The sequence below is a fragment of the Schistocerca gregaria genome, chromosome 8 (assembly GCF_023897955.1).
Source record: "Schistocerca gregaria isolate iqSchGreg1 chromosome 8, iqSchGreg1.2, whole genome shotgun sequence".
Lineage (NCBI taxonomy): Eukaryota > Metazoa > Arthropoda > Insecta > Orthoptera > Acrididae > Schistocerca > Schistocerca gregaria.
The window spans coordinates 144,204,507-144,229,409 of NC_064927.1; the positions used below are offsets into that span (position 1 = coordinate 144,204,507).

Genomic DNA, 24,903 nt, shown 5'->3' on the forward strand with positions numbered 1-24,903 from the left:
CCCGGTCTGACGTACATTGTGCCAGGAAGTTTCAAAACGTCGCACGCTCCGCTACGGAGTGATTCATTTTGGATTCTAACACGCTTCCCATTGAGACAGACTGTGAAGAGAAAGGTATAAACTTAGAAACAATGCACGCTGTAGCACTGTATGTTTGTGTGTCGGCCAGGAGGAGGAGAGGTGGTTTCAGCAGCCCCACGTCACCCTACGCCGGCGCTTGTGTGTTGCAGACGGAGCAGTTCACCGTGCTGTGGATCCTGTTCGCCAGCATCGTGCTGGGCAACGCCGCCGTGCTCGTCGCGCTGCTCGTCAACAAGGCGCGCAAGTCGCGCATGAACTTCTTTATCATGCACCTCGCGCTCGCCGGTGAGTATACAGCCACGGCCAATATGCAGATGAAGCGCGTCAGTGACATAAAATTTTTGCGATGATTGGGAATGCATGTTCTGTCTTTCCATGTTTTGGCGAAGTGCCGAAGTCTCTTCTTTATTTTTGTTTTATCTCCTTCGTCCCATACGTGCAGGGATATGGCTGTAGCGGTACCGTCCAGCCACTGTTCATCCCAATGGTTAGTACAGGGAGCGTTCAACAAGTAATGCAACAATATTTTTCTCGGCCAATTGCTATAGATAAATGCGAAATTTATTGTGGGACATTAGTTTCATGAAGTTCAGATATGTGGAGTCGCTATACATAGCCTTCAAAATGCCGTCTGTGACGCAAGCAGAGAGCTGTCATAGAGTTCCTTTTGGTGAAAACCAGGGTACGGCAGATATTCGTAGGCGCTTGCAGAATGTCTTCTGAGACCTAGCAGTGACGAAAAGCACAGTGAGTCGTTGGGCGAGACATCTATCGTTATCACGCACCTGTTCTATCTCCCGCGTGCCGGCCGGCCGCACACAGCTGCGACTCCTGCAGTGTTGCAATGTGCGGACACTCTCATTCGATAAATGTAACTCCATCTTGGGCCGAGGGGCGTTGGGCAGCGTCTGGTCGAAACTTAATGTTCCAATAGCCGCCATTTTGATTTTATTTTATTAGGCAACCAGTTTCATCGTTCCAATCACGTGATCCTCAGGCCTGTCACGTGGATGACACCAAGTACCACTCTTGCTTGCATTTGGCTCCGTAGGTATCCGAACTTCACGAGTATGTGTTATCCTCACATATGTGACAGCAACATGTTCATGCTCGTGAAATTCGCATATCTACGGAACCAGATACGAATATGGTGCCTTGTCTTACACATGCGCGAGTGGTGCTTGGTGTTATTAATGCGACGGGCGTGAAGTAACTGGACCATCGAAACTGGTTGCCTAATAAAACAAAATCAAAATAACAGTTGTTGGTACTGTATTATTATTGCCATTCAACTTATTAATATATTAAAAAACTAGAAACCCGACTCGACTGCGAAAAAATCACCTAGTGTTTACCTAGGTTTCGGCGTAGATAACTACACCTTCTTCAGAACAATAAAACCCACAAGTGCCTAAAAAGACCTTTCTTAATTATTAAAAGAACACCATGGCTATACATTTATAAACGAAAAAAAATTGAAAAAGGTCTTTTTAGGCACTTGTTGGTTTTATTGTTCTGAAGAAGGTGTAGTTATCTACGCCGAAACCTAAGTAAACACTAGGTTCTTTTTTTCGCAGTCGAGGCGGGTTTCTAGTTTTTTAATATATAACCGACGATTGCTGACGCGCTGCAATGTTGAAGTTTCTTTCATTCAACTTAATCGACGGATCACGACCAAACAGCTCGCTCCTGCACTCGACGTGTCTGTTGCTAGCGCTGACGCACTCGACCAGCAGTTGGGGGTACTGAAAGGCGTGCGCCCGCTAGGTTCTTCCTGGGGCCTCGCACCTTCCGACTTCCATCTGTTTACTTATATGGATATGGTTTCTGTTCTTTCTGACATGTCCGAAATAACAGACACAATTGATGACCTACAGCCGTCTACAACGAATATAATTCTATTTTAATACCTTAAGCTGCTAAAGGCTGTTGATATATATGAACGAGGACAGGTGAAAATGTGTGCCCCGACCGCGACTCGAACCCGCCATCTCCTGCTCGCATGGCAGACGCTCTATCCATCTGAGACACCGAGGGCACAGAGGATAGTGCGGCTGCAGGGACTATCTGCCCACGTCTCCCGCGAGACCCACATTCTCATCTTATATGTCTACACACTATATTCGTAGTGTCCCTACCCGACACACTCATTACTCGTGGAAGACATTCTTACCAAGTCCCGCAAGAGTTCGGGTAATATGTGTTCATACGCGCAGAAGAAGGAGGTCATGGCTGGTATTGCCAGAACTAAATACACTCCTGGAAATTGAAATAAGAATACCGTGAATTCATTGTCCCAGGAAGGGGAAACTTTATTGATACATTCCTGGGGTCAGATACATCACATGATCACACTGACAGAACCACAGGCACATAGACACAGGCAACAGAGCATGCACAATGTCGGCACTAGTACAGTGTATATCCACCTGGCGCCTCAGTTGGACCAGCGTTCGTGCTGGACGTGCAGACCGCGTGAGACGACCCTTCATCCAGTCCCAAACATGCTCAATGGGGGACAGATCCGGAGCTCTTGCTGGCCAGGGTAGTTGACTTACACCTTCTAGAGCACGTTCTAGAGTACGTTGGGTGGCACGGGATACATGCGGACGTGCATTGTCCTGTTGGAACAGCAAGTTCCCTTGCCGGTCTAGGAACGGTAGAACGATGAGTTCGATGACGGTTTGGATGTACCGTGCACTATTCAGTGTACCCTCGACAATCACCAGAGGTGTACGGCCAGTGTAGGAGATCGCTCCCCACACCATGATGCCGGGTGTTGGCCCTGTGTGCCTCGGTCGTATGCAGTCCTGATTGTGGCGCTCACCTGCACGGCGCCAAACACGCATACGACCATCATTGGCACCAAGGCAGAAGCGACTCTCATCGCTGAAGACGACACGTCTCCATTCGTCCCTCCATTCACGCCTGTAGCGACACCACTGGAGGCGGGCTGCACGATGTTGGGACGTGAGCGGAAGACGGCCTAACGGTGTGCGGGACCGTAGCCCAGCTTCATGGAGACGGTTGCGAATGGTCCTTGCCGATACCCCAGGAGCAACAGTGTTCCTAATTTGCTGGGAAGTGGCGGTGCGGTCCCCTACGGCACTGCGTAGGATCCTACGGTCTTGGCGTGCATCCGTGCGTCGCTGCGGTCCGGTCCCAGGTCGACGGGCACGTGCACCTTCCGCCGACCACTGGCGACAACATCGATGTACTGTGGAGACCTCACGCCCCACGTGTTGAGCAATTCGGCGGTACGTCCACCCGGCCTCCCGCATGCCCACTATACGCCCTCGCTCAAAGTCCGTCAACTGCACATACGGTTCACGTCCACGCTGTCGCGGCATGCTACCAGTGTTAAAGACTGCGATGGAGCTCCGTATGCCACGGCAAACTGGCTGACACTGACGGCGGCGGTGCACAAATGCTGCGCAGCTAGCGCCATTCGAAGGCCAACACCGCGGTTCCTGGTGTGTCCGCTGTGCCGTGCGTGTGATCATTGCTTGTACAGCCGTCTCGCAGTGTCCGGAGCAAGTATGGTGGGTCTGACACACCGGTGTCAATGTGTTCTTTTTTCCATTTCCAGGAGTGTAGCTATGTGGATATGGTCCAATGAAGGATGCACTCCGCGAGAAGCAGTGTATGGATGATAGGAAGTTTATTGACGCAGCAAGACGTTGGCGTCAACGTTGATCACGAGTGGCACCATGTGGGCATACATCCCAAAGGTGCTCGGGCTCCCATGCGGTTCCACTTCGTCAAAATGTGTTGACTCAAACTCGTCTAGGGGTTGAACCGCACGTGTCGCATTACACCCCCTAAATTAGACACTTGTGACCCTTTGGTTAAATTGTATGTCTGATGGCAAGTAAGCGAAATACAAAGTTAACATAACATATAATACCAGTAATAATAAAATCGGGAACTAAATTAACGAACCATAAAAGATGTAGGCCACACAGTTGCGATTTGGTTAGAATAAAGTTTATTCAGAAAGAACACGAAACGCAAAAGTGGAAGTGGTCGTATTTAGAGTTACTGTTACACTCGCGCGCATATCCATTTCACACAGTTCGAGCATTCACAATCTCATCGCGAAACACAAGTCATCTACTCGCAAAGTTAGACTTCACACCAGGCGCACGGCTGCTCACCGCTCAGTGAACAACTCCCGCGATATCACACAACGCGAAATTTTCTAAGTAGTTTCACTTCCTAGCTGCCTGAATACCGACTGTCCGCTTCCGTGTCTCAATCCAAACTGTATCCATTGGTGTCTCCAGCAGAACTCCGCTCTCGCGTCTCCCCCTGCACTCTCTCTGCCCGTCTCCGACTGCATTCCCGCGCGCCAAACATCTTCGCTCCAGTGACTAGTGCAGTTCCCTTTCCTGAAGCCGTCCATCTGATTGGCAACAGCTTATTCCACATTACTTTACATTTTAACATATTTAATTAATCAAAGCTTCAACACTTTCACGTTCTAAATAAACTAACAATAATACCCATTACATAATAAAAGTTAGATTCTTTTACATAAAACCAACACAATTTCCTTCTTAACTTTGAATGCCACCGCCAGTAGCCTTACACCTTCTGATAAATAAATAAAGAACATAAGTAACTATTATGCACTAAACTTTACAACAAATATTCTATTACCTAATGATTCAATCAAGTGGCATGCTGTCCTCGCTCAGTGTGTTTTGTGTGGAGGAAATGATGATTTGATGCTTAACTCAACATACTGATAATTTAAATTTAGTATATCTCTTGAACAAGTAAAGCTACCGAGTTGATAACTACAACGTTTGTCATTTTAACGATGCACTTCTATATGAAATGTCGATCGTTATCGAACAAAGCGTTCAGATTTTAGCATTCAGGTCTTTGTTACAAACAGTAAATCCTAAACTATTATAGATACGATCAATATTCAAGTTTTATTGGGATCACCATGAAAATTTATGAAGGATGGTAGATTAAAATGACTGTGGCTTAATTCCCTAAATTACTACAGAATTAAATAGTTTTCATAAATGTTTCCCTTTGTGGCCGATTCTAGCACCGCCATATTTAACACTGCTACGTCTCCTTGGCCACAAAAGCCTTCTACTGGGTTTCCTTGTGGTGTAGGTTCTCATCTGTCTCACTCGCACACAACATCGCTTAGGCATCAATAGACAATAGACGCCTGCAAGTTTCTCACCACGTGGTGAATCTGCGCCCTTTATGGCATCCAGTCCTGAACGGAAAGTTCATTTCACAATTCCTGAAGGCTGACTCTTTCGACCATATACTAAAATGAGAGCGCAATGCTCGTTAAATCTGGGTATTGTAGCCAGAAGAGTAGGGAATAATATGGCCTATCGGAATCCTGAATAAAACCAACCTGCTTTCAGCAATATGTCATGCATTACTTACTGAACGCGTCTGGTACACACACGAGTACGGAAACAGCAAATTAAGAGACGAAAATTTACAAATTATTTTAAAATTTTATGAAAGTTTTTTTACATAAAATACACTCAATTTCCTTCCTTTCTTTTAAATTAAAGCAGAAAAGAGCTAGAAGGGAAAATACGAAGGGACTTCAAAGTCACAGAAGTCATCCAACGCTAAGACCATTTTACAACAAAAGTGGTGAATTGTTAGAACGGTTTGCTTCAGACACAGTTGTGCTGCGGTACAGAAACGGGTGCATCAAATTGTGGGAGTGAAACAGCGTGCCAGGTGGATACGCACTTCAAACTTGGATTGCGCGGGACAGTGCGATTCCTCTGGACGAAACATCTAAATTACAATCGAATTCTGTCGATGTTTGGACTAAATGCGGTGTCGCGTACAGCCCTAGCGAAATGGTGGCGACATCTTGTCCAGGGCGGACAGACGTTGGTGGTGGTGATCGGGAGGGAAGGACGGTGCCTTCGGCCACAGACGACAATATCCAGGCAATCGAGGAATTAAACTGCAGTAATCGCACAGCGGCTTTCAAATGGCTCGTTGTCAAGGAGCAGATTTCTATCGTCGAGGAACTGATTGTTCCGGCCGTTGTTTACAGATACTTACCATTATGTTCAAAAAAAGTGTCACATATCTGACTCATTTTGAATTGTAGCGCAGCATTCAATAAAAGCCACTCGACCTACTATAATAATGCCTAACTTACTTAATAATTCCAATCCCAAAGAAAGCAGGTGTTGACAGATGTGAAAATTACCGAACTATCAGTTTAATAACTCACAGCAGCAAAATACTAACGCGAATTCTTTACAGACGAATGGAAAAACTGGTAGAGGCCGATCTCGGGGAAGATCAGTTTGGATTCCGCAGAAATACTGGAACACGTGAGGCAATACTGACCCTACGACTTATCTTAAGGAAGGGCAAACCTACGTTTCAAGCATTTGTAGACTTAGAGAAAGCTTTCGCCAATGTTGACTGGAATACTCTCTTTCAAATTCTGAAGGTGGCAGGGGTAAAATACAGGGAGCGCAAGGCTATTTACAATTTGTACAGAAACCAGATGGCAGTTATAAGAGTCGAGGGACATGAAAGGGAAGCAGTGGTTGGGAACGGAGTGAGACAGGGTTGTAGCCTGTTCCCGATGTTATTCAATCTGTATATTGAGCAAGCAGTAAAGGAAACAAAAGAAAAATTTGGAGTAGGTATTAAAATTCATGGAGAAGAAATAAAAACTTTGAGGTTCGCCAATGAGACAGCAAAGGACTTGGAAGAGCAGTTGAGCGGAATGGACAGTGTCTTGAAAGAAGGATATAAGATGAACATCAACAAAAGCAAAACGAGGATAATGAAATGTAGTCAAATTAAATCGGGTGATGCTGAGGGAATTAGATTAGGAAATGAGACACTTAAAGTAGTAAAGGAGTTTTGATATTTAGGGAGTAAAATAACTGATGATGGTCAAAGTAGAGAGGATATAAAATGTAGACTGGCAATGGCAAGGAAAGCGTTTCTGAAGAAGAGGAATTTGTTTACATCGGGTATAGATTAAAGTGTCAGGATGTCGTTTCTGAAAGTATTTGTATGGAGTGTAGCCATGTATGGAAGTGAATCATGGATGATAAGTAGTTTGGATAAGAAGAGAATAGAAGCTTTCGAAATGTGGTGGTGCAGAAAAATGCTGAAGATTAGATGGGTAGATCACATAACTAATAAGGAGGTACTGAACAGAATTGGGGAGAAGAGGAGTTTGTGGCACAGCTTGACAAAAAGAAGGGACCGGTTGGTAGGACATGCTTTGAGGCATCAAGGGATCACAAATTTAGCATTGTAGGGCACCGTGGAGCGTAAAAATCGTAGAGGGAGACCAAGAGATGAATACACTAAGCAGATTCAGAAGGATGTAGGTTGCGGTAAGTACTGGGAGATGAAGAAGCTTGCACAGGATAGAGTAGCATGGAGAGCTGCATCAAACCAGTCTCAGGACTGAAGACCACAACAACAACAACTTACTTTGTGAAAAACTGTTGTACACTACTGGCCATTAAAATTGGTACACCAAGAAGAAATGCAGATGATAAACGGATATTCATTGCACAAATATATTATACTAGAACTGACATGTGATTACATTTTCACGCAATTTGGGTGCACAGAGCCTGGGAAATCAGTACCCGGAACAACCACCTCTGGCCGTAATAACGGCCTTGATACGCCTGGGCATAGGGTCAACTAGAGCTTGGATGGCGGGTACAGGTACAGCTGCCCAAGCAGCTTCAACACGATACCACAGTTCATCAAGGGTAGTGACTGGCGTATTGCGACGAGCCAGTTGCTCGGCCACCATTGACGAGAACTTTTCAATTGGTGAGGGCAGGAGTCGAACAGGACCTGCAACACGCGGTCTTGCATTATCCTGCTGAAATGTAGGGTTTCGCAGGAATCGAATGAGGGGTAGAGCCACGGGTTGTAACACATTTGAAATGTAACGTCCACTGTTCAAAGTGCCGTCAATGCGAACAAGAGCCGGCCGCCGTGGTGTAGCGGTTCTAGGCGCTTCAGTCCGGTCGCAGGTTCGAATCCTGCCTCGGGCATGGATGTGTGTGATGTCCTTAGGTTAGTTAGGTTTAAGTAGTTCTAAGTTCTAGGGGACTGATGACCACAGATGTTAAGTCCCATAGTGCTCAGAGCCATTTGAACAATTTTTTTGCGAACAAGAGGTGACCGAGACGTGTAACCGATAGCACCCCGTACCATCACGCCTGGTGATACGCCAGTATGGCGATGACGAATACACGTTTCCAATGTGCGTTCACCACGATGTCTCCAAACAAGGATGCGACCATCATGTCACCAAACAAGGATGCGACCATCATGGGACTCTAAACAGAACTTGAATTCATCCGAAAAAATGACTTTTTGCCATTCGTGAACCCAGGTTCGTCGTTGAGTACACCATCGCAGGCGCTCCTGTCTGTGTTGCAGCGTCAAGGTTAACCGCAGCCATAGTCTCCCAGCTGATAGTTCATGCTACTGCAAACGTCGTCGAATTGTTCGTGCAGATGGTTGTTGCCTTGCAAACGTCCCCATCTCTTGACTGAGGGATCGAGACGTGGCTGCACGATTCGTTACAGCCATGCGGATCATCTCGACTGTTAGTGATACGAGGCCGTTGGGATCGAGCACGGCGTTACGTATTACCCTCCTGAACCCACCCATTCCATATTCTGCCAACAGTCATTGGATCTCGACCAACGCGAGCAGCAATGTCGCGATACCATAAACCGCAATCGCGATAGGCTACAATCCGCCCTTTATCAAAGTCGGAAACGTGATGGTACGCATTTCTCCTCCTTACACGAGGCATCACAACAACGTTTTACCAGGCAACGAAGGTCAACTGCTGTTTGTGTATGAGAAATCGGTTGGGAACTTTCCTCATGTCAGCACGTTGTAGGCGTCGCCACCGGTGCCAAGCTTGTGTGAATGCTCTGAAAAGCTAATCATTTGCATATCACAGAATCTTCTTCCTGTCGCTTAAATTTCGCGTCTGTAGCACATCATCTTGGTGGTGTAACAATTTTAATGGCCAGTAATGTAAAAACGTCAATAACACATTTAAAACACTTTGTAGAAACGATGACAAAAGGAGCACTGAGCATTCTTTAAAAGTTGTTGAGAATGGAGTGGCTGGGGGAGGGGGGGGGGGGGGGGGGAGAAATGTAGAGTAATAATATGAAGGGGAAAAGGTGTGGGAAGGAAAAGGGGGAAGCCATTATGACGTGTGATAGAGGGGATGAAATTACAGTTGATATAAAGGACAAATATCGGGACGTGTTTCGTTGTGTGGGAGAGGCAGACGTTTAAAATTTCCTTGGGAGATGATGTGGAGTATGTAGGTGTACGGTTAGTGAAATATTTTAGTATAGGATCAGCAACGTAAGAGGATTAGAATTTACAGAATAAGAATAAGACTATTAAAGTCAGTTTGCAGATTATACAATTTGTACGTAGGTGTTCACTGTGAGTGCGGAAAAGGGGAGAACTGGAGTCCCGCAGTTTGTGTCGTCGGCGGCGCCGTACATTTAGATTCCCGCGATGGTCCATCAGTCACCGGATGTAACAGTCGCCGTCCACCGCTGCCTCTCGAAATGCGAAGTGTCTACCCTGTCTTAAGGTGTCCGATGAGGATTGCCAAACAGCACTCACAGTAAACCCACATTCCGATTAAAGAAATTTGGTTTAACTCGCATTTCAATTGTCCCCTTAATAATACTTTTCCAGGAGCTACTCGCTGGGTAGTGTGTACGTGTGTGCATGTTGGTGGCTGGGTTGGTGTGTATGAGAGAGAAAGAGAGAGAGAGAGAGAGAGAGAGAGAGAGAGAGAGAGAGAGAGACTGTGTGTGTTGTTTTAGCTCCCAGACATTCAGCTTCACCAACCGCTGGGACGCAGCTACGAAGTTTGACTTCTCACAAGAGTTTATGTCTCCGTTAATTCGATAAGCAGCCGTTCAGACTGCGGTTGACAAATGGCGAAGCCCTTAACGGTGGCCGCTCCAGCCCTTTTGTTCCTCCCCTTCATTGCTGTGATTTATTCTCCATGATGGTCCTCCACTGGCTTTAAAACGGATGTAAATTACTCAGACGAATTAGCCTGCCAGTTCCACAAATGATGATAAATGAGCATCTGAGAATCTCCTGTTAATCCTATTGTTGTCAATTTAGAGTACCGCGCCGCCGGCACCAACATTCGCTTTTCGAGCTGAGAATCCTGCCCATCAATGGCCCTGCGCATTCTTTTAGTATCGTTCAGGAACAAATGTATTTGTTTATCGCAGTTTTATTACGGTTTTACGTCCTTGAACGTTATCTATTTCACTATTTTTTTATATATTTTATGTACTAGTTTACAGTAGAATGAGAGGAATGCCTGACGACGATCCTATAAAGACGGAGTTCGTCACAAAATGAAAGAAAAAATTGCAAGAAAAGACGTTTCGTGTTTTACAAGTCTGTGCCGGAAGTTTCGTACCACAATCATTTTGCCCCACCTTGTTCCATACCCGAATGGTCTGTGTAAAGAACGATTGTCCACAAGCCTCTGACTGCCCTCTAATTTCGCTAATTTCCTTTTTGAAACTTAACATGCACGGATTTTCAACGCTAAACTTTGAAATACCTCGACTATCTGCGCCGACTCCTTTTAGGGTAACATTAAACTCACATCTCAGGCTCGCGTTATGTCACTGTGACATCTCACCCTCTGTCCAAAATGTCAGCTGTCTGTCGACTTTCGTCATCGTTAGTAACTTGGGAAACGCCGTATTGGATTAAGCAGTTTTTAAATTAAGGTCCTATTTTGTGAATGTTGTATAATAACTTGTATCCTATGAATAAATGCTGATTCAAAACAACAACATATTGACGATCTCTCGAAAACGCGTCCGTATTGGTACAATTTCTTGTAATAAAATGACTAATAATGTCATATTTGTGGTTAAAGAATTTTCGTATTTAAGTGTTTTCATGTCATAACTTACATATAATGAAAGCGTGCTATTTCAAGGTAACTCACATTTAACACGAATAAAACAGTCGTTCTAGGTACGATTTGTTACAATTGACCAACATGTAATGACATGTAGAAGTCAACAGTTTCGCGAGTTCATTAAGATGGAGTTAGGAAGCGTAAAGCAGATGTTTCACGTCGTGCTGTTTCCATTTTTTGTCACCTTGGCGTTCCTAAATAATTCTGGGACTTTCAAATTAATTTAATAGGAGTATTGCCTATAATATTCGATGCTATGTACTTATAACAGCACTCTCTCTCTCTCTCTCTCTCTCTCTCTCTCTCTCTCTTTCTTTCTTTCTCTCTTTGGAATAAGTTATCACTGCCAATAATTTACAAATTAAGTGTGAAAAATGCAAATGAGAAAACATTCAGCGCATTGATCATCTGCTAAAAGAAGTTACCACTTATAACAAAAATTTAGGTAAGGTTGACATAATTGCAAAAGAATAGAAAGGTAACTTAGACACCTGTAATAACAAACAAGAATGTCGTCAGTTAAAGTACATCTTTAACCACCATATGACGTTCGTCATCATATTATTACAACAAAATGTACCAATAGCATCGCGTTTTGGAGAGATCGTTGATGTGCTGATGTTTTGAAACAGTGTTTATTCATTGGCGTAAGTTAAATAAGCTGCCGCTTTAATACGGCTGCTAGAATGGCTACACGCTTATTTCACTTACCGTCCAACTCCTGAAATTAATAAAAATAAACATGTTGTTGTGACATCTTAATGAACAATGTTGGATATACATGTATACATAATTAGATTCAGTGCTCGATGGCTTTAATTTGATGCTTGTAAATCAGCAGTTGATGAGCGCATATTAGGAAACACAGTTATTACCACTCTTTCAGTAAGCTCCGAATTTAAATTTTTAAAACACTTTAATCTCTCCCTTATCCATAGCCTAGTCGAGAGGAGCGAGTTATTGACATTCATAAACGACATAATTGCGAGCTGAGTGAATCAAGCAGTAAATAAAAAGTGTAGCTTCCATTTTTCTCTAACTGAGGTGCATGTTATTGTTTTCAACGTCATTTCGTCTCGCGTTTTGCGAACCGAACGATTTGAAAGTCTATAGACCGCTCTTCTCGTCTTCAGAAAAACAGGTGACGTCAAGAATATTTCATGTGCACCTTACGTGTTGTGGATTTAGTGTTACGCCTCCTTTTACATGCATGCAAGTGCGGCGTGCGTCTGTATTCTGTTACATTCCATAGTACAGTGCTCTGAATTGGTTAAATGCGACAGTCATCAATGTGTATCCGTGCATAGAATCTCTCGCGGAACTGAGTCTATTGATTTCTGAGAGCCAGTCAGAGGTTACGCTATCAAATTTCAGTTTAGGGAGAACGTAGTAAAGCCAGTAGACACACTTGGCCGCTAGATACTGTTGAGTGTGGACGCTGATCTGCCGTTTCATTATGATTGGCTGAGACCACCTCATGTTCATGGCTTAAACCGCGTTCTCAGCACTCACAGTTCCGACTGTACGTGATCTTCTTTTTTAATTATGTTTCTTGGGATTTGATTGCTCGCGTCACATGCTTGTTTAAATTGGATTGAACACAATATTCCTTTGTGGTAGGTCAGGATACATGAGCCCATATGGATACAGATATCCAGTTGTGCTTCTCATATCCATGAGCCCTCGAGCAAATCGTTCCCTCTCTCTCTCAGTTAAAAGTAGGAATAGCGATTTAATTTCATTATTTTTGGGCTTGTTACATGCGGACGCTATTGATAAATTCTGACGTGGTATTGAGACAAATTTTAATCACAGACATCAGGTTGTCTATCTTGTACAACATTTTTTTGGAACACCAGAAACTGTCCCTCGCGCAATTTGAATTCGCCTTTTCATCGGATTAAAGTGTTTCCTTTTCTTGAACATTCCAACCACGTGGATATTATATATGTACCAGTACTCGGTTTCCTCATGACATCTGGTTCTTTTTGATTGTTTTGCTTCACTGGAAAAAGCATTTCCTTTCCCTCGCCATCATTCATCTCCTGTCTTTCGTAGGATTTTCAGCTATCAGGTAAGCCGGTGTACACAGCTGGGAGCAGTGACGCCTTCAGATCAATACCTTAAACATAAATTTCGCCATAGTTTGTTAGGATGTGAAATATCTCGTTCTGAATTATTTGTTTTGATATCACGGATTTTGTCCACAAGATGAAGCTCGATAATTAGTCATCGAAAATGCAACTGCAGATCTGGTCAGAACTTATCAATCCGTTTCTTTCACGAGCTTCCATGTGAAATTCCCCTCAACTGTTTTGCTTCACCGGAAAACGCATTTCCTTTCCTTCGCTATCATTCATCTCCTGTCTTTCGTAGGATTTACAGCTATCAGGTAAGCCGGTGTACATAGCTGGGAGCAGTGACGCCTTCAATACCTTAAAGATAAATTTCGCCATAGTTTGTTAGGATGTGAAAGATCTCGATCTGAATTATTTGTTTTGATAGCACGGATTTTGTCCACAAGAAGAAGCTCGGTAATTAGTCATGCGTAATTCAACAGCAGCTCTGGTCAGAACTTATCAATTCGTTTCTTTCAGGAGATTTTACGTGAAACTCCCCTTGCACTTAGAGAGCACTATCGTTGCCATTAAAATTTCCGCTCCGATTGCGTGATCATGGCGACATCTCTGAATATTAGCCGAAAATCAGAGTAAGACTCGTCTTAAAATTTTAATTGAACGTCTTGTAGTATTTTTCAAGTCTACGGCAGGTTTCCGACCTCCCTGTGTTGTGCAACGCCTCCCTGATAACCTCTGCCTCTAGAGTTTATCCAGCGTTCCCCTACGCTCTCGAGCTTTGTTGAATCGTCTCTCTTCTATTTGTCCAACTGGTTATTTCACAGACTGATGAGCAATACTCATGGTCTGTGGCCCCAGTGTTTTGTAACGCACTGCTTTTGTGGATGGATTAGAGTTCCTTAATATTCTTCCAATTAGATTCCGCCTGGCATATGTTTTCCGTGTTACTGGTATTGGGACCCTTCCACTTTACGGGGCTCTGGACTGTTATGCCTAAGTATTTTACGATTGTTAATGGTTCGAGAAATTTATCGCGAATGGGGCAATCGAAAAGAGATGGCGTTCTCGCTCTATATATGCGCAATGCGTTGAAACTTTCCTTCCGTCCATTCCTCGGCGTTCTTAGAATTTCACAAGAGGACGCAGCCACAGATCAAGCACTTTTGGCAATGTGTGGCATTAAAGAGTAATTGCCTGCCGCGGTGACCAAGCGGTTCTAGGCGCTTCAGCCCGGAACCGTGTGAATGCTACGGTTGCAGGTTCGAATCCTGCCTCGGGCATGGATGTGTGTGGTATCCTTAGGTTAGTTAGGTTTAAGTAGTTCTAAGTTCTAGGGAACTGATGACCTCAGATGTTAAGTCCCGTAGAGCTCAGAGCCAATTGAACCACTTGAAAGAGTAATTATGTCACGTATTGCTCGAGATTTAATCTGAATCGTATATTGGTGGATACGGTTTCTCTGCACTGTTCACATGCGAAATCACTATAACAAAGCGTTACAAGCTTCGCTTTGACCCATGAGACATGGATAAATCTTTATTTTGAAGTCAATCATTAAGATGGTTGTAGATATGTATCTACTCTCACGAACATTCCGAGAGTCAGCTACTGGACCAGACGTCCGTCGATAAATTGCACAACAGCAAAACTGGAATAAAAATCAAAGTCATTGAGTAAAAAGTTGCAACAAAATACCTCATTCACACATAAATGGAAGCAAATGAAATTTATTGGCGTGAATGAAAGCCTCACCAAGGCCACCTCATTCACAAGATATCGCTGTCCATCGGCGCATTTGCCTCCACAACCTATTTTGAGGTCTTTGTACAGTGAGTGTCTGCACACTCACTAAACGACAATGCTCACATAGAAACTGGCGTTACTCAACTCGAAATCAATCTGCGCCAATAGGAGCGCAAATACACATCCTTAAAATTTTCCCTACTATAATAAATAATCCAGTTACTCACGAGGAACGACATTCTCCTGAATTTTGATATAACTCGTCCATCCAGAAAAGTCTGAGATGGATTTTATAGCTGGCGTATAAGTGATGTCAGCGTAATAACTAGGGAGGCAGCTTGAACTAACAGTTGTAAAGAGCAGATGTGTATTTTGCCAGTGTTAAGTAGTGGACGTGCAGCCGTTGTGTGTTAACGTTGTTGTGTCGTAAATTGCAGTGGGACAACACCTCTAAATCAAGTTTTCAAGACATTCTCCAGAACGTTCTGAAGAGGAGGAAAGTGTGTGAGAAGTTTTTCCCACACACCTTGATCATAGGCGCCTACCGCAACTTGATCGAAATGAAAAACGCAGTCAGTTCTTTTCTGTAAGAAACTTAGAGTATTCACCTGCCACAAAAAAAACGACAAAGTACAGAAATTCACAAGACGAGTCAACAATTTGAAGACAAATTCGACACTCGACCCATCGAAAAACACCCCAAATCGACGTTCTTGACAGTTTCGTACCATTGTATAAACATTCTGCTCAAGTCGGGCAAGGCTATGTTGAACACCAGAAACATTAAAATCATCTTCCTGACTTTTCTTTATTATTTATTAACCCACTCTCCAAATATTTTCGACTGACAGAGTGCATTACAAAGCCACCATCTACTAACAATACCACCACTTGCAAAGTAGATTGGAAATCAGATTAATAATGTTGCTCACGCAGCATATGTTCGCTTTATTGGGCAACAACAAAGTTATTGACTGAGCATGGTTCCGTCAGAATGGAAATAATGAAGTCACTGTAAAAAGGTCATTAATTTTGGCACTTATCTTGAATGGATTCCCACGTAGATTTCGTCGAAGTTGTTATGGCTCATCTTGTTGATTCTAGGGTGATTCCGCTTTGACTGCTACAAGGTCCAGATCTGTATTTTAGCAATATCTGAAGACCTAACAAATGCGTTTTCCAGGAAATTCTTAATTATCAAACAATCCCTGATCAGAACAATGGTATGGTAGAAAATAATTTTTGACTTGGTGTTCACGATCCACGTTTTTATTAAACTTCTTGTAAATTCACATATACTTCTTCTTAATTGTCACATAATCAAGAAAACAGTTTTGTATCAATCTTCATAAATTTATTTTTCTACTTCAACCAAACACAAGACTTGACTGTTCTTTTACAAAGCGAAATAACAACTTCACTTCTGCAAAGTGAAACAAGAACTGCTCTGTGCGCATTCGCGCCAAAACGGTTACAAGTAAGTCAAAGATTATGACAGTCTCACAAAAATGAATATACACAAGAACCATGTCACTGTAATATATCGATACATCGAAGTACCTATACATTAATAAAACCAAATGTGAATATTGTCACAGAAATATGTCTGTTACTTCGCAGGAAAGTAGTACGATATTACTGGTATCGAGAAGTAGGGTTGGAGTGCCGTAATGGTCACGTAAATAGAGAACCATTACAATCTCCAAACCAGAGGACAACGTCTTGTATGCATCACGAGCCGTTCCAATCGGCTCCCCAGTTTCTCAAGAAGCAAACCACTCCACAAAATTGTGTACAGTTCACGCCTTTCAGTCAGTAGGAATCGGGAACAGAATGTAGGCCATCTCACTAGGCATTTCATGCTCCACCTTACTGCGCATCTGTGAAGTGTCGCTTTCTGCCATTTTCTCTGCATTAGGTGTTGAAAATCATGGAGAAATAACTCGAGCTTTAGTCGGTATCGTAGGTTAAACCACTATCAATTCAGGGAAAGACCAGTCTATTACATCCACTCTGGTGAAACCTCTTTCCCTGTCATACACTGTAACTACAGAAACGAGCAATCAGGTACTTTCCGAAAATAATATGTTACTAAGCTGCGTTTATTAACGTTCAGTATCAAACGTCAGTCGCTGCACAAATCGTCGATAATCTGCAGCTATTTCTTTATTTCGATACAGTCTTCTTTTCTCAATCTTCCAATAAGTAACATCAACCACGAGAAACCTCACAGAGCTTTCGGCGTTATCCACTAGCGTGGATGCTGGTCGCTTGATGCAATACAGACCTGTAGTCAATGTCAAATGAAAGATTTCTATGAGGGAACGAAGGTAATAGTTTGCTTTAACGTCCGGGAGAATGTTACAGTAAATGGACGAGCAAACGGACAGTTAAAGCTCTGGTGAGCATGAAGATTTTATCTACAGTGTTGTTTTCTTCATGACCATTCCAATGAAGTTAACTTGGTCTTGCCGGGGGTGGGTTGTACCCGACGACTTAAGCATCCATAAACGAACTTTTTGTAATTAAAATGGAAGGTTACTGTGAGGAAACAAAAGAAAGATTGACCTTTAACACCTCGTCGAATCTCGCAGTAGATGAACAAATAAACGAACAGTAAATTCCCTGGTGCACGCAAAGATATTACTGGTAGTGTAGTTTTCGTATAGTTTTCTTCATGGCCTTTTCAATGAAACATAGTGAAATGTCACAAATAAAATAAATAAGCAGAGCATTCGACACTTCTTGCTACCAGTAAAGGAAGGAAGTTAGTTTATCTTCCCATCAGCGTTGGCGAACGTGCAGTGTTAGGAAGAGCCAGACTTTGGCTGCAGTTTGTTTGAATAACCATCTCGGTATGCGACCTCAGCAATTTCTCATCCCACGAAAAACTTAATCTCGTTGTATGGATGGACATTTGAAAATATGCATGTCGTCCCGAAAGGAAGTCCAATAAAATCTTAATCATTCACCCACATCACTGTTTAGTGAGATACTGACGATAGAAACTCCTGATCTTAAAAAATTGACTCTGAGCACTATGGGACTTAACATCTGACGTCATCAGTCCCCTAGAACTTAGAACTATTTAAACCTAACTAACCTAAGGACATCACACACATCCATGACCGAGGCTGCTTTCGAACCTGCAACCGTAGCTGTCCCGTGGTTCCAGACTGAAGCGTCTAGAACCGCTCGGCCACAACGGCCGGCTCCTGATCTTACTCTTCGAGTTCTACGAATGCACCAGGTAAAGAAACAATCACTATGCGCGCATAACGAAAACTCTTTCCAATCAGGAAGCTACACTAATCTCAGATCTTCAGCCCACACTTCAACTTCTAGTTTGCTGTATGCTTCTTTTCCATAAAAGAAGAAAATTAGATTACGCACCGCTTATTCACTCACAAGAAATTTTTTTCAATGCTAGTGTGGAAGGATGAAATGAGAGGGGGAGGGGGGGAAGTAGGAGGATGGCGGTGGTAAAAGTAATTTAAGAAATGAGGAGGTCCGTTGCTCCATCTCAACAACGAGTCATAATTTTTTGCCATTAGTACTACCTACATCGCCAAGCGACTTTTCATCACATATCGTCAGAAACTGTCAACATCGTATCCTACACTTACATCAAATATTGTATAAAAATTTGAGGTATTGTATATTGTGAAATCCCTTGTGCGTAAAAATTTACACTGGTACAGAAAACTAATCATGTACTAGCAACACATTTTAGATCTAAGCTATAAATTTAACATGTATAACCTCGTTAACCTCAAACGAAAAGCAGTGGGTGTTAAGAAGCTCATAGACTCAATTCAACAAAGTAGGACATGAGACAGGTGATCACTGAACTCAGTGAGTACGAACCAAGAATGCTCAGCCACACCGGTGCTGCTATTTATTTTCTCACCGTAGATTATTCACCGATTACCGAGGTGACCTCCACCTTTGTGCGACTGGCTCTCCAGTTGTGGACGAGGTGGCGTTGCTGTGACGAGATATACTTTAGTAAAAAGACTGCCAATGAACTTCAAACCGTTATCAACCTCTAAATGCAGAATCAATTTCATATTAAATGAAAAAGACACGCGAATTTTCAGTATTATGCATACATTATCAGTTAGCAACCGTGAAATTCACCCACCTAACTTTGAAAATCTGAACTTGGTTTCAGAAGTTCGAAGCTAGATAGGTGAGATACTCCTACTGGTTGCTAATCTATACATAATATTTCTCGTTGCTTCATCGAACTAGGTACTTCGACATTTTTAAATATCATAAATACTTAATAAATGACAGTAATTATAATACGAGGAAGAGTAAGAAAGTTAATAGAATAAAAAAGTGATCTGAATGTATGTAATGATAATGTAACAGTCCTGACTGAGACGGTCAACATCTGAATCTAACGACAAGCCAACGGGGGCTACCGAACTGCACATATATCCACGCCTCGTCATGAACAAAGTGATCTTACTAGCGACACGTTGTAGACGGTGAGGTGTCCGAAAGCGCTTGACACTCTTAACTGCAGTTTATAAAAAACCATCTGAGAAGAGAACGATGCTTGATAGGTGGTTGGAAAACCTTTTAGAGTGCAAGAATACTTCGAATTGTCATATAACTTTTGGAGTTCAGATGTTCTTGAAAAATATCTTACTACAAAGAAATTAGTTCTGAATGTAAATTACGGAATGATTTGTGTTATGGGCATTAGTTGTGTCAGATACTAACGAGAGAGCTAACATTTTGAAATGTCACTGATTGAGTCACTTAAGAAATTTGAGGTTACAAGCGTTGAGGACCGTCTCGTCTCGAATAAGTAGTTCCCAGATATTTACAGTACCGCGGTATTAATTTGCGTCTGGAGTTAGCGTGGTACATAGCAGTCGTCACTTGTGATATCCATTTTGAATAATCGAACGACTGTGTCCGCAGCTCGTGGTCTAGTGGCTATGGTTGCTGCCTCTGGATCACGATTCCTGGCCGAGTGTTTGTGGTGTCCGCATCATTTCATCACCATAATCGTGATTCATGACAGTGGCTCGACTGAACTATGTAAAAAATTGGACTGTGTAAAAACTGGTACTTTGTACAGGTGCTGAAGGTCGCGCAGTTGAGCGCCCCACAAACCAAACATCGTCATCAATAAACGACTACACCGAAAAGTGATTAGAGGACCCGTAAGTAAGTTACGTTGAGTGGGTTGCGAGACAGTCAGGCGGTACGCAATTCAGGGGGTTAAAATGTTGCTTTATTTAATCTATTTCATGCTCCCAAATTTTTATGTGAAGTATATTACTACTTTCATTTCTGCTGCTGCTCATTACGTTTACTGTCAATCTATAGCTGTAGTCATTAGTTTGACCATTCCATCGTCTTTCACTCTGGTTACCAGTATCAGCTGCCTATCTTATCTACGACACCCTTTCACCCTGAATTTTAATCCCGCTCCTGAACATTTCTTTTCTTGGCTTAATCGCTTCTCCGACGTATAGAGAAAACAGTAGTCACAAAAGACTAAGTCCCTGTTCCGCATACTTTCCAATCTGAACACTTTGTTCTTAGTATTCTATTCTTATTTTTCCCCCTTGGTTGTTGAACATCATTTTACATTGACGTTTATGCGTATAAATCCTATGACGGTATGTCGATTTTTCTCAAGTCTTGGTTCCATTATCAAACGTAACGTCAGAACTGTCTCTTTGATGCCTTTACCTTTCCTAAAGCCAAATGCATTTTCAACTAGCAGATCATGAATTTTATTTTCCATTCTTCAATATATTGTTATTGTCAGCAACACGAATGCATGAGGTGTTAAGCAGATTGTTTTGACACTTCTCGCACTTACCGGCCCTTGCTGTCTTCTGGATAGTGTGTATGATATTTTTCTGTAAGTCTGCAGTGTCAAAGGCTCTACTGTACCAACTTGAATAGTCGTTTCTAAAATATGTCTAAAAAGAAGCCTCCAAAGTGCTGATAAATTCCGACTATAATACTGCATTCACCATATTTTCCTTATCGGTTCCCATTTATTCCCTTATCACGTCATCTGATATTTCCTCCCCCTTGTAAATCCCTGCAGTACACTCGTTTCACCTATCCATCCTGTCCTCTGCATTTAACATTGGCTTCCTTATTGTACTCATAATTTTGATGTATGTAACCGAAGACTGTTTTGATTTTTCTGTGTACGCCATCAGTCCTACGGTCGACTGTTTATTTTTCCATTTCTTCGCATTTTTCCTGTAACCATTGCGTCATGGTTTCTCTACACTTTCTATTTACTTTATTCCTGAGTGACTTATTCCTGTCGTTTTCTGAACATTTTTGTACTTCTTTCTTCCGACGATCAGTTGAAGTATTTCATCTGTTACCCAACGTAACCTTGTAAGCCATTGCACTTAGCAGTCTCCATATTGCGAGCGTTTACGCCATCTAGCGTCCTGAATGTTGTCAGGTCTAACGCGAGGAGTTCCGCCTGCTATCAGCGAACTTATAAACCCTTGTCTGCCAGCAGATGGGTGGCCTATGGACAAGCGGTCACGCCTGACTCCAGCGCTCTGTACCACCGCTACAGACATTCCTCAGTTTGTTCCTGAAGAAACATTCTACAACCCTTTGAAGTTTGTCAGTATTGTTTTTTCATAAAATATGGCTACTTCTGAACCTGCCTTGCACCCGATGTCTCACTGAACTCTCATGCTCGTCCAGTAAATGTTGCCTCGATAATATCTAATCAGCTGCTTCAGCTGCCTTTCCTCAGTTGACAACATACCGTAGGTATCGTTGCTTGCGACTAGTGCCACAGATACACCAACTAAAGACATACCGACCAACTGCCCTCTTTGGAAGTCTGTAAAATCCGACATGGCAATAGATCACTTCAACATCACAACGGACACAGACGCACTGTTAATTACTTGTTCCTTATATAATTTAAACAATTTTTTTACCGAACTTATGTGAAACAAACCAGTGTACAGGATAACTATACATGATTAGTTCCAGTGAATAGCTGTGTGCTGCCCATTTTTGCCCATACTTGCACTTTGGCCTAAATTTCACGTCAGTAACACTTTTTTCGCCACTACTCACGCAGCTACATTTTCCAGACTAATAAAGAAAAATGCATGTAAGTTTTCCGTGAGAATTTTTTTTTATTCAAAACTTCGTTAAATATATCTCACACACTTTTTTTATTGGGAAAATGATAAACGATTTTTTGGGTGCATATTTAACTCGTGTGTGAGCCACCGATGGTCTTAATAGAGAATAACTAGCGTTATTTTTTCTTATAATGTTGCAGATGTGGACATCGCTAGTCTTATTATGCATTATTTATGACAATTTTCGTTAAAAATATGTACATTTGTAATTTATTAATTAGAGTTCCTGTCAGAGTTGCAAATATTTTTATTTGGTGACGAGTTTCCAACAATTTCATTCATTATTAAATCAGTATCTACATTAGAAGGTACTATGTTATTAACAAAACATGAAATATAACGATTTTCAAACATTTTGTGTGCCACATTACAGCAGTGGAATGAATATTTAATGATCTACTTGCATGTGTAATGTTTCATTGTAAACAATACATTTGTTTTTACATCATATCAAAATAACAAATATTCTGTATTACGACTGACGTAATCCATTCAACATTCGATAGGCTTATTTAGTTGTTTACACTGTTCAAAAGTAGTTACTAATAAAAATATCATTTGCAGCTCTGATGGAAACCTAGTTAATAAATTGCAGATATATTCAGTTTCTGATCCTGATGCCAACACATTGTTGGAATTACGCAAATATATATATTGCGAAGGCGCAAATCCATGAAGAGGTACCTACAAGATACGTGACTGCAAGCGAACACTCAATTTTCACTGCTCGTATTTCTGCAATCAGCACTTTCTTCGGAAATGTCAGTAACCCGGGAAAGGTATCCCATAAAGCATATAAAGCATTATCGAATGATTATCGAATGGAAATATCCAAAATACGTTAGGAGGTTGATTCGTTTGTTTTCAAGACTAGCACCGTGCAAGGTGGGTCATTATTGGGCTCATGTTCGGGAGGACGATAGTTCATATCCGCGTCCAGCCATACAGATTTGGTTTTTCCGTGATTTCCCTAAATTGCTCTAAGAAAATGCCGCGATGGTTCCGCTGCCAAGGCACGGGCGATTTGCTTCCCCATCATTGAAACACTCTGAGCTTGTGCTCCTTCTCGATTTCGACCGGACATTAAACCCAGTCTTCCTTCCTAGCAAGAATAGAAAAAAAGTGAAGAGTGCAAGTAGCTGAACATAACTTTTTTAGCGGCTCAGTGATATATAGTTGAAGTTTTAGACAGTATATAGGCTCAAAAATACCTACAAGTTTTCAAGGTCCCGTGCAAAACGTAAGACGTAAGGAAGTGAAGTACAGATGTCAGAAAACAAGTTCCGGGAATGGTGAGGTTCTACGAGACGGTTCATATTCTTTTCTTCCACCACTGTAGATGGAGTTATAGAAAAATCCATCCCCGACACCTTCGCCCTTGCAGCCCGGTGGACCTTACTGACGCTGCTAAAACACAACAACGCTCCCGCAGTCGAGATAAGCGGCTGCTCGTCTTCACTCGGTCCCTCCCTTCCCTCTCGTTTTCCCCTGTGCCCTCCTCCACCGACTCTCTCTGCCGGATCCCGCCAGCAGATAGAAAACCGACGAGCGCCAGCAGCGCCGCCGACGACGGAAATTGGAATTAGCCCGGACCGACAGCTTATCGCGTTAGACCCGTGCGTCACTTCCGGTCACTCGCTCCCTCTGCTGAGAAACCCCGTGGAATTCGCCTCTCCTGTTTCTTTCTTTTTTTTATCACACCCCTCGCTTTTCGTTTTCCACGTTCCTCCTTCGGCCGCGTTTATCTCCGCAAGTTTGATCTGGTGGAAGCAGACGACGGTCAGGTTCGTGGATTCGCGCAAGCAATGTAGCGGCAAGAAGCTGTGGCAGGAACCGCTCACGCTAGCTGCCGGAAAATACAGTTAAACGGATGCTGCAGTAACCTGTTGCAAACTGTGAAGGAGAAACAGGTCATGCGTTTCATCTCTCCAAGGACTACATCTACATGACCGCTCTACAGTTCACACTTAAGTGCTTGACTGAGAGTACATCAAACCACCTGCAGACTATTCCTCTACCGTACCACTCTAACAGCGCATGGAAAAAATGAGCACTTAAATCTTTCTATGGGAGCTCCAGTTTCTCTTATTTTAAGACGACGATTATTTATCCCTACGCTCTTGGGCGTCAACAAAATATTTTCGCATTCGGAGGAGAAAATAGTTGACTTAATTTTCATGAAAGAATCTCGCCTTGTTCTAATGACTGTCACCCCACCTCGCACACCGGATCCGTGAGACCATGTGCCCTATTTCGCGTTGCCCTTCTATAAACTTTTTCGATGCCTTCTGTCAATCCTATCTGTTCTCCAGTACTACATAGCGGTACTATAGCAGAGAACGGAAAGTTATAGTGTAGGCAGTCTATTTAGTAAATCTGTTAGATCTTCTAAGTGTACTGCCAATGAAACACAGTCTTTGGTTCACCTTTTCACCTTCGATCCAATTTAAGATGTTCGTAATTATTGTCCATAGGCATTTAGTTAAACTGACAGCCTTTAGGTCTGTGTGATTTATCGTGCAACCGAAATTTAACAGATTCCTATTTATTGTTTAGAAACAACTGCCACTTCATATCCCTAAAAATCCCGTTCTCCCTTTGCTCCGTTTCTTTCGCTAACCTTTCCTTTCTTCTTCGTACCGCGGCTATAACCCAGGGTTTTCAATGCAGAAATGTAGTGAGAAGGGGGTACATGTGTTTAGTAGTTCATGATATCGTAGTGCTGTGAGGGAGCGTCACTCGTGCCTCTGGTTTGAGAAGACTGATGACTGAATTACGAACATTTTTCAAAAGAAAAACAGGTATGTACTCTCTTTTCTTT

The 24,903-nt window shown here is 42.6% G+C and overlaps 1 protein-coding gene across 1 annotated transcript in view; it reads left to right on the plus strand.

Moving 5' to 3' along the window:
- Window positions 1–234: 234 nt before the first annotated feature.
- The window catches only part of LOC126284170 (cardioacceleratory peptide receptor-like), a 332,046-nt gene continuing 307,377 nt past the window's right edge, over window positions 235–24,903 (plus strand). Inside the window, exon 1 of the mRNA XM_049982900.1 lies at window positions 235–366. Coding sequence (XP_049838857.1) covers window positions 333–366 — 34 coding nt within the window. The 5' untranslated portion in view covers window positions 235–332. The remainder of the gene's footprint in view (window positions 367–24,903) is intronic.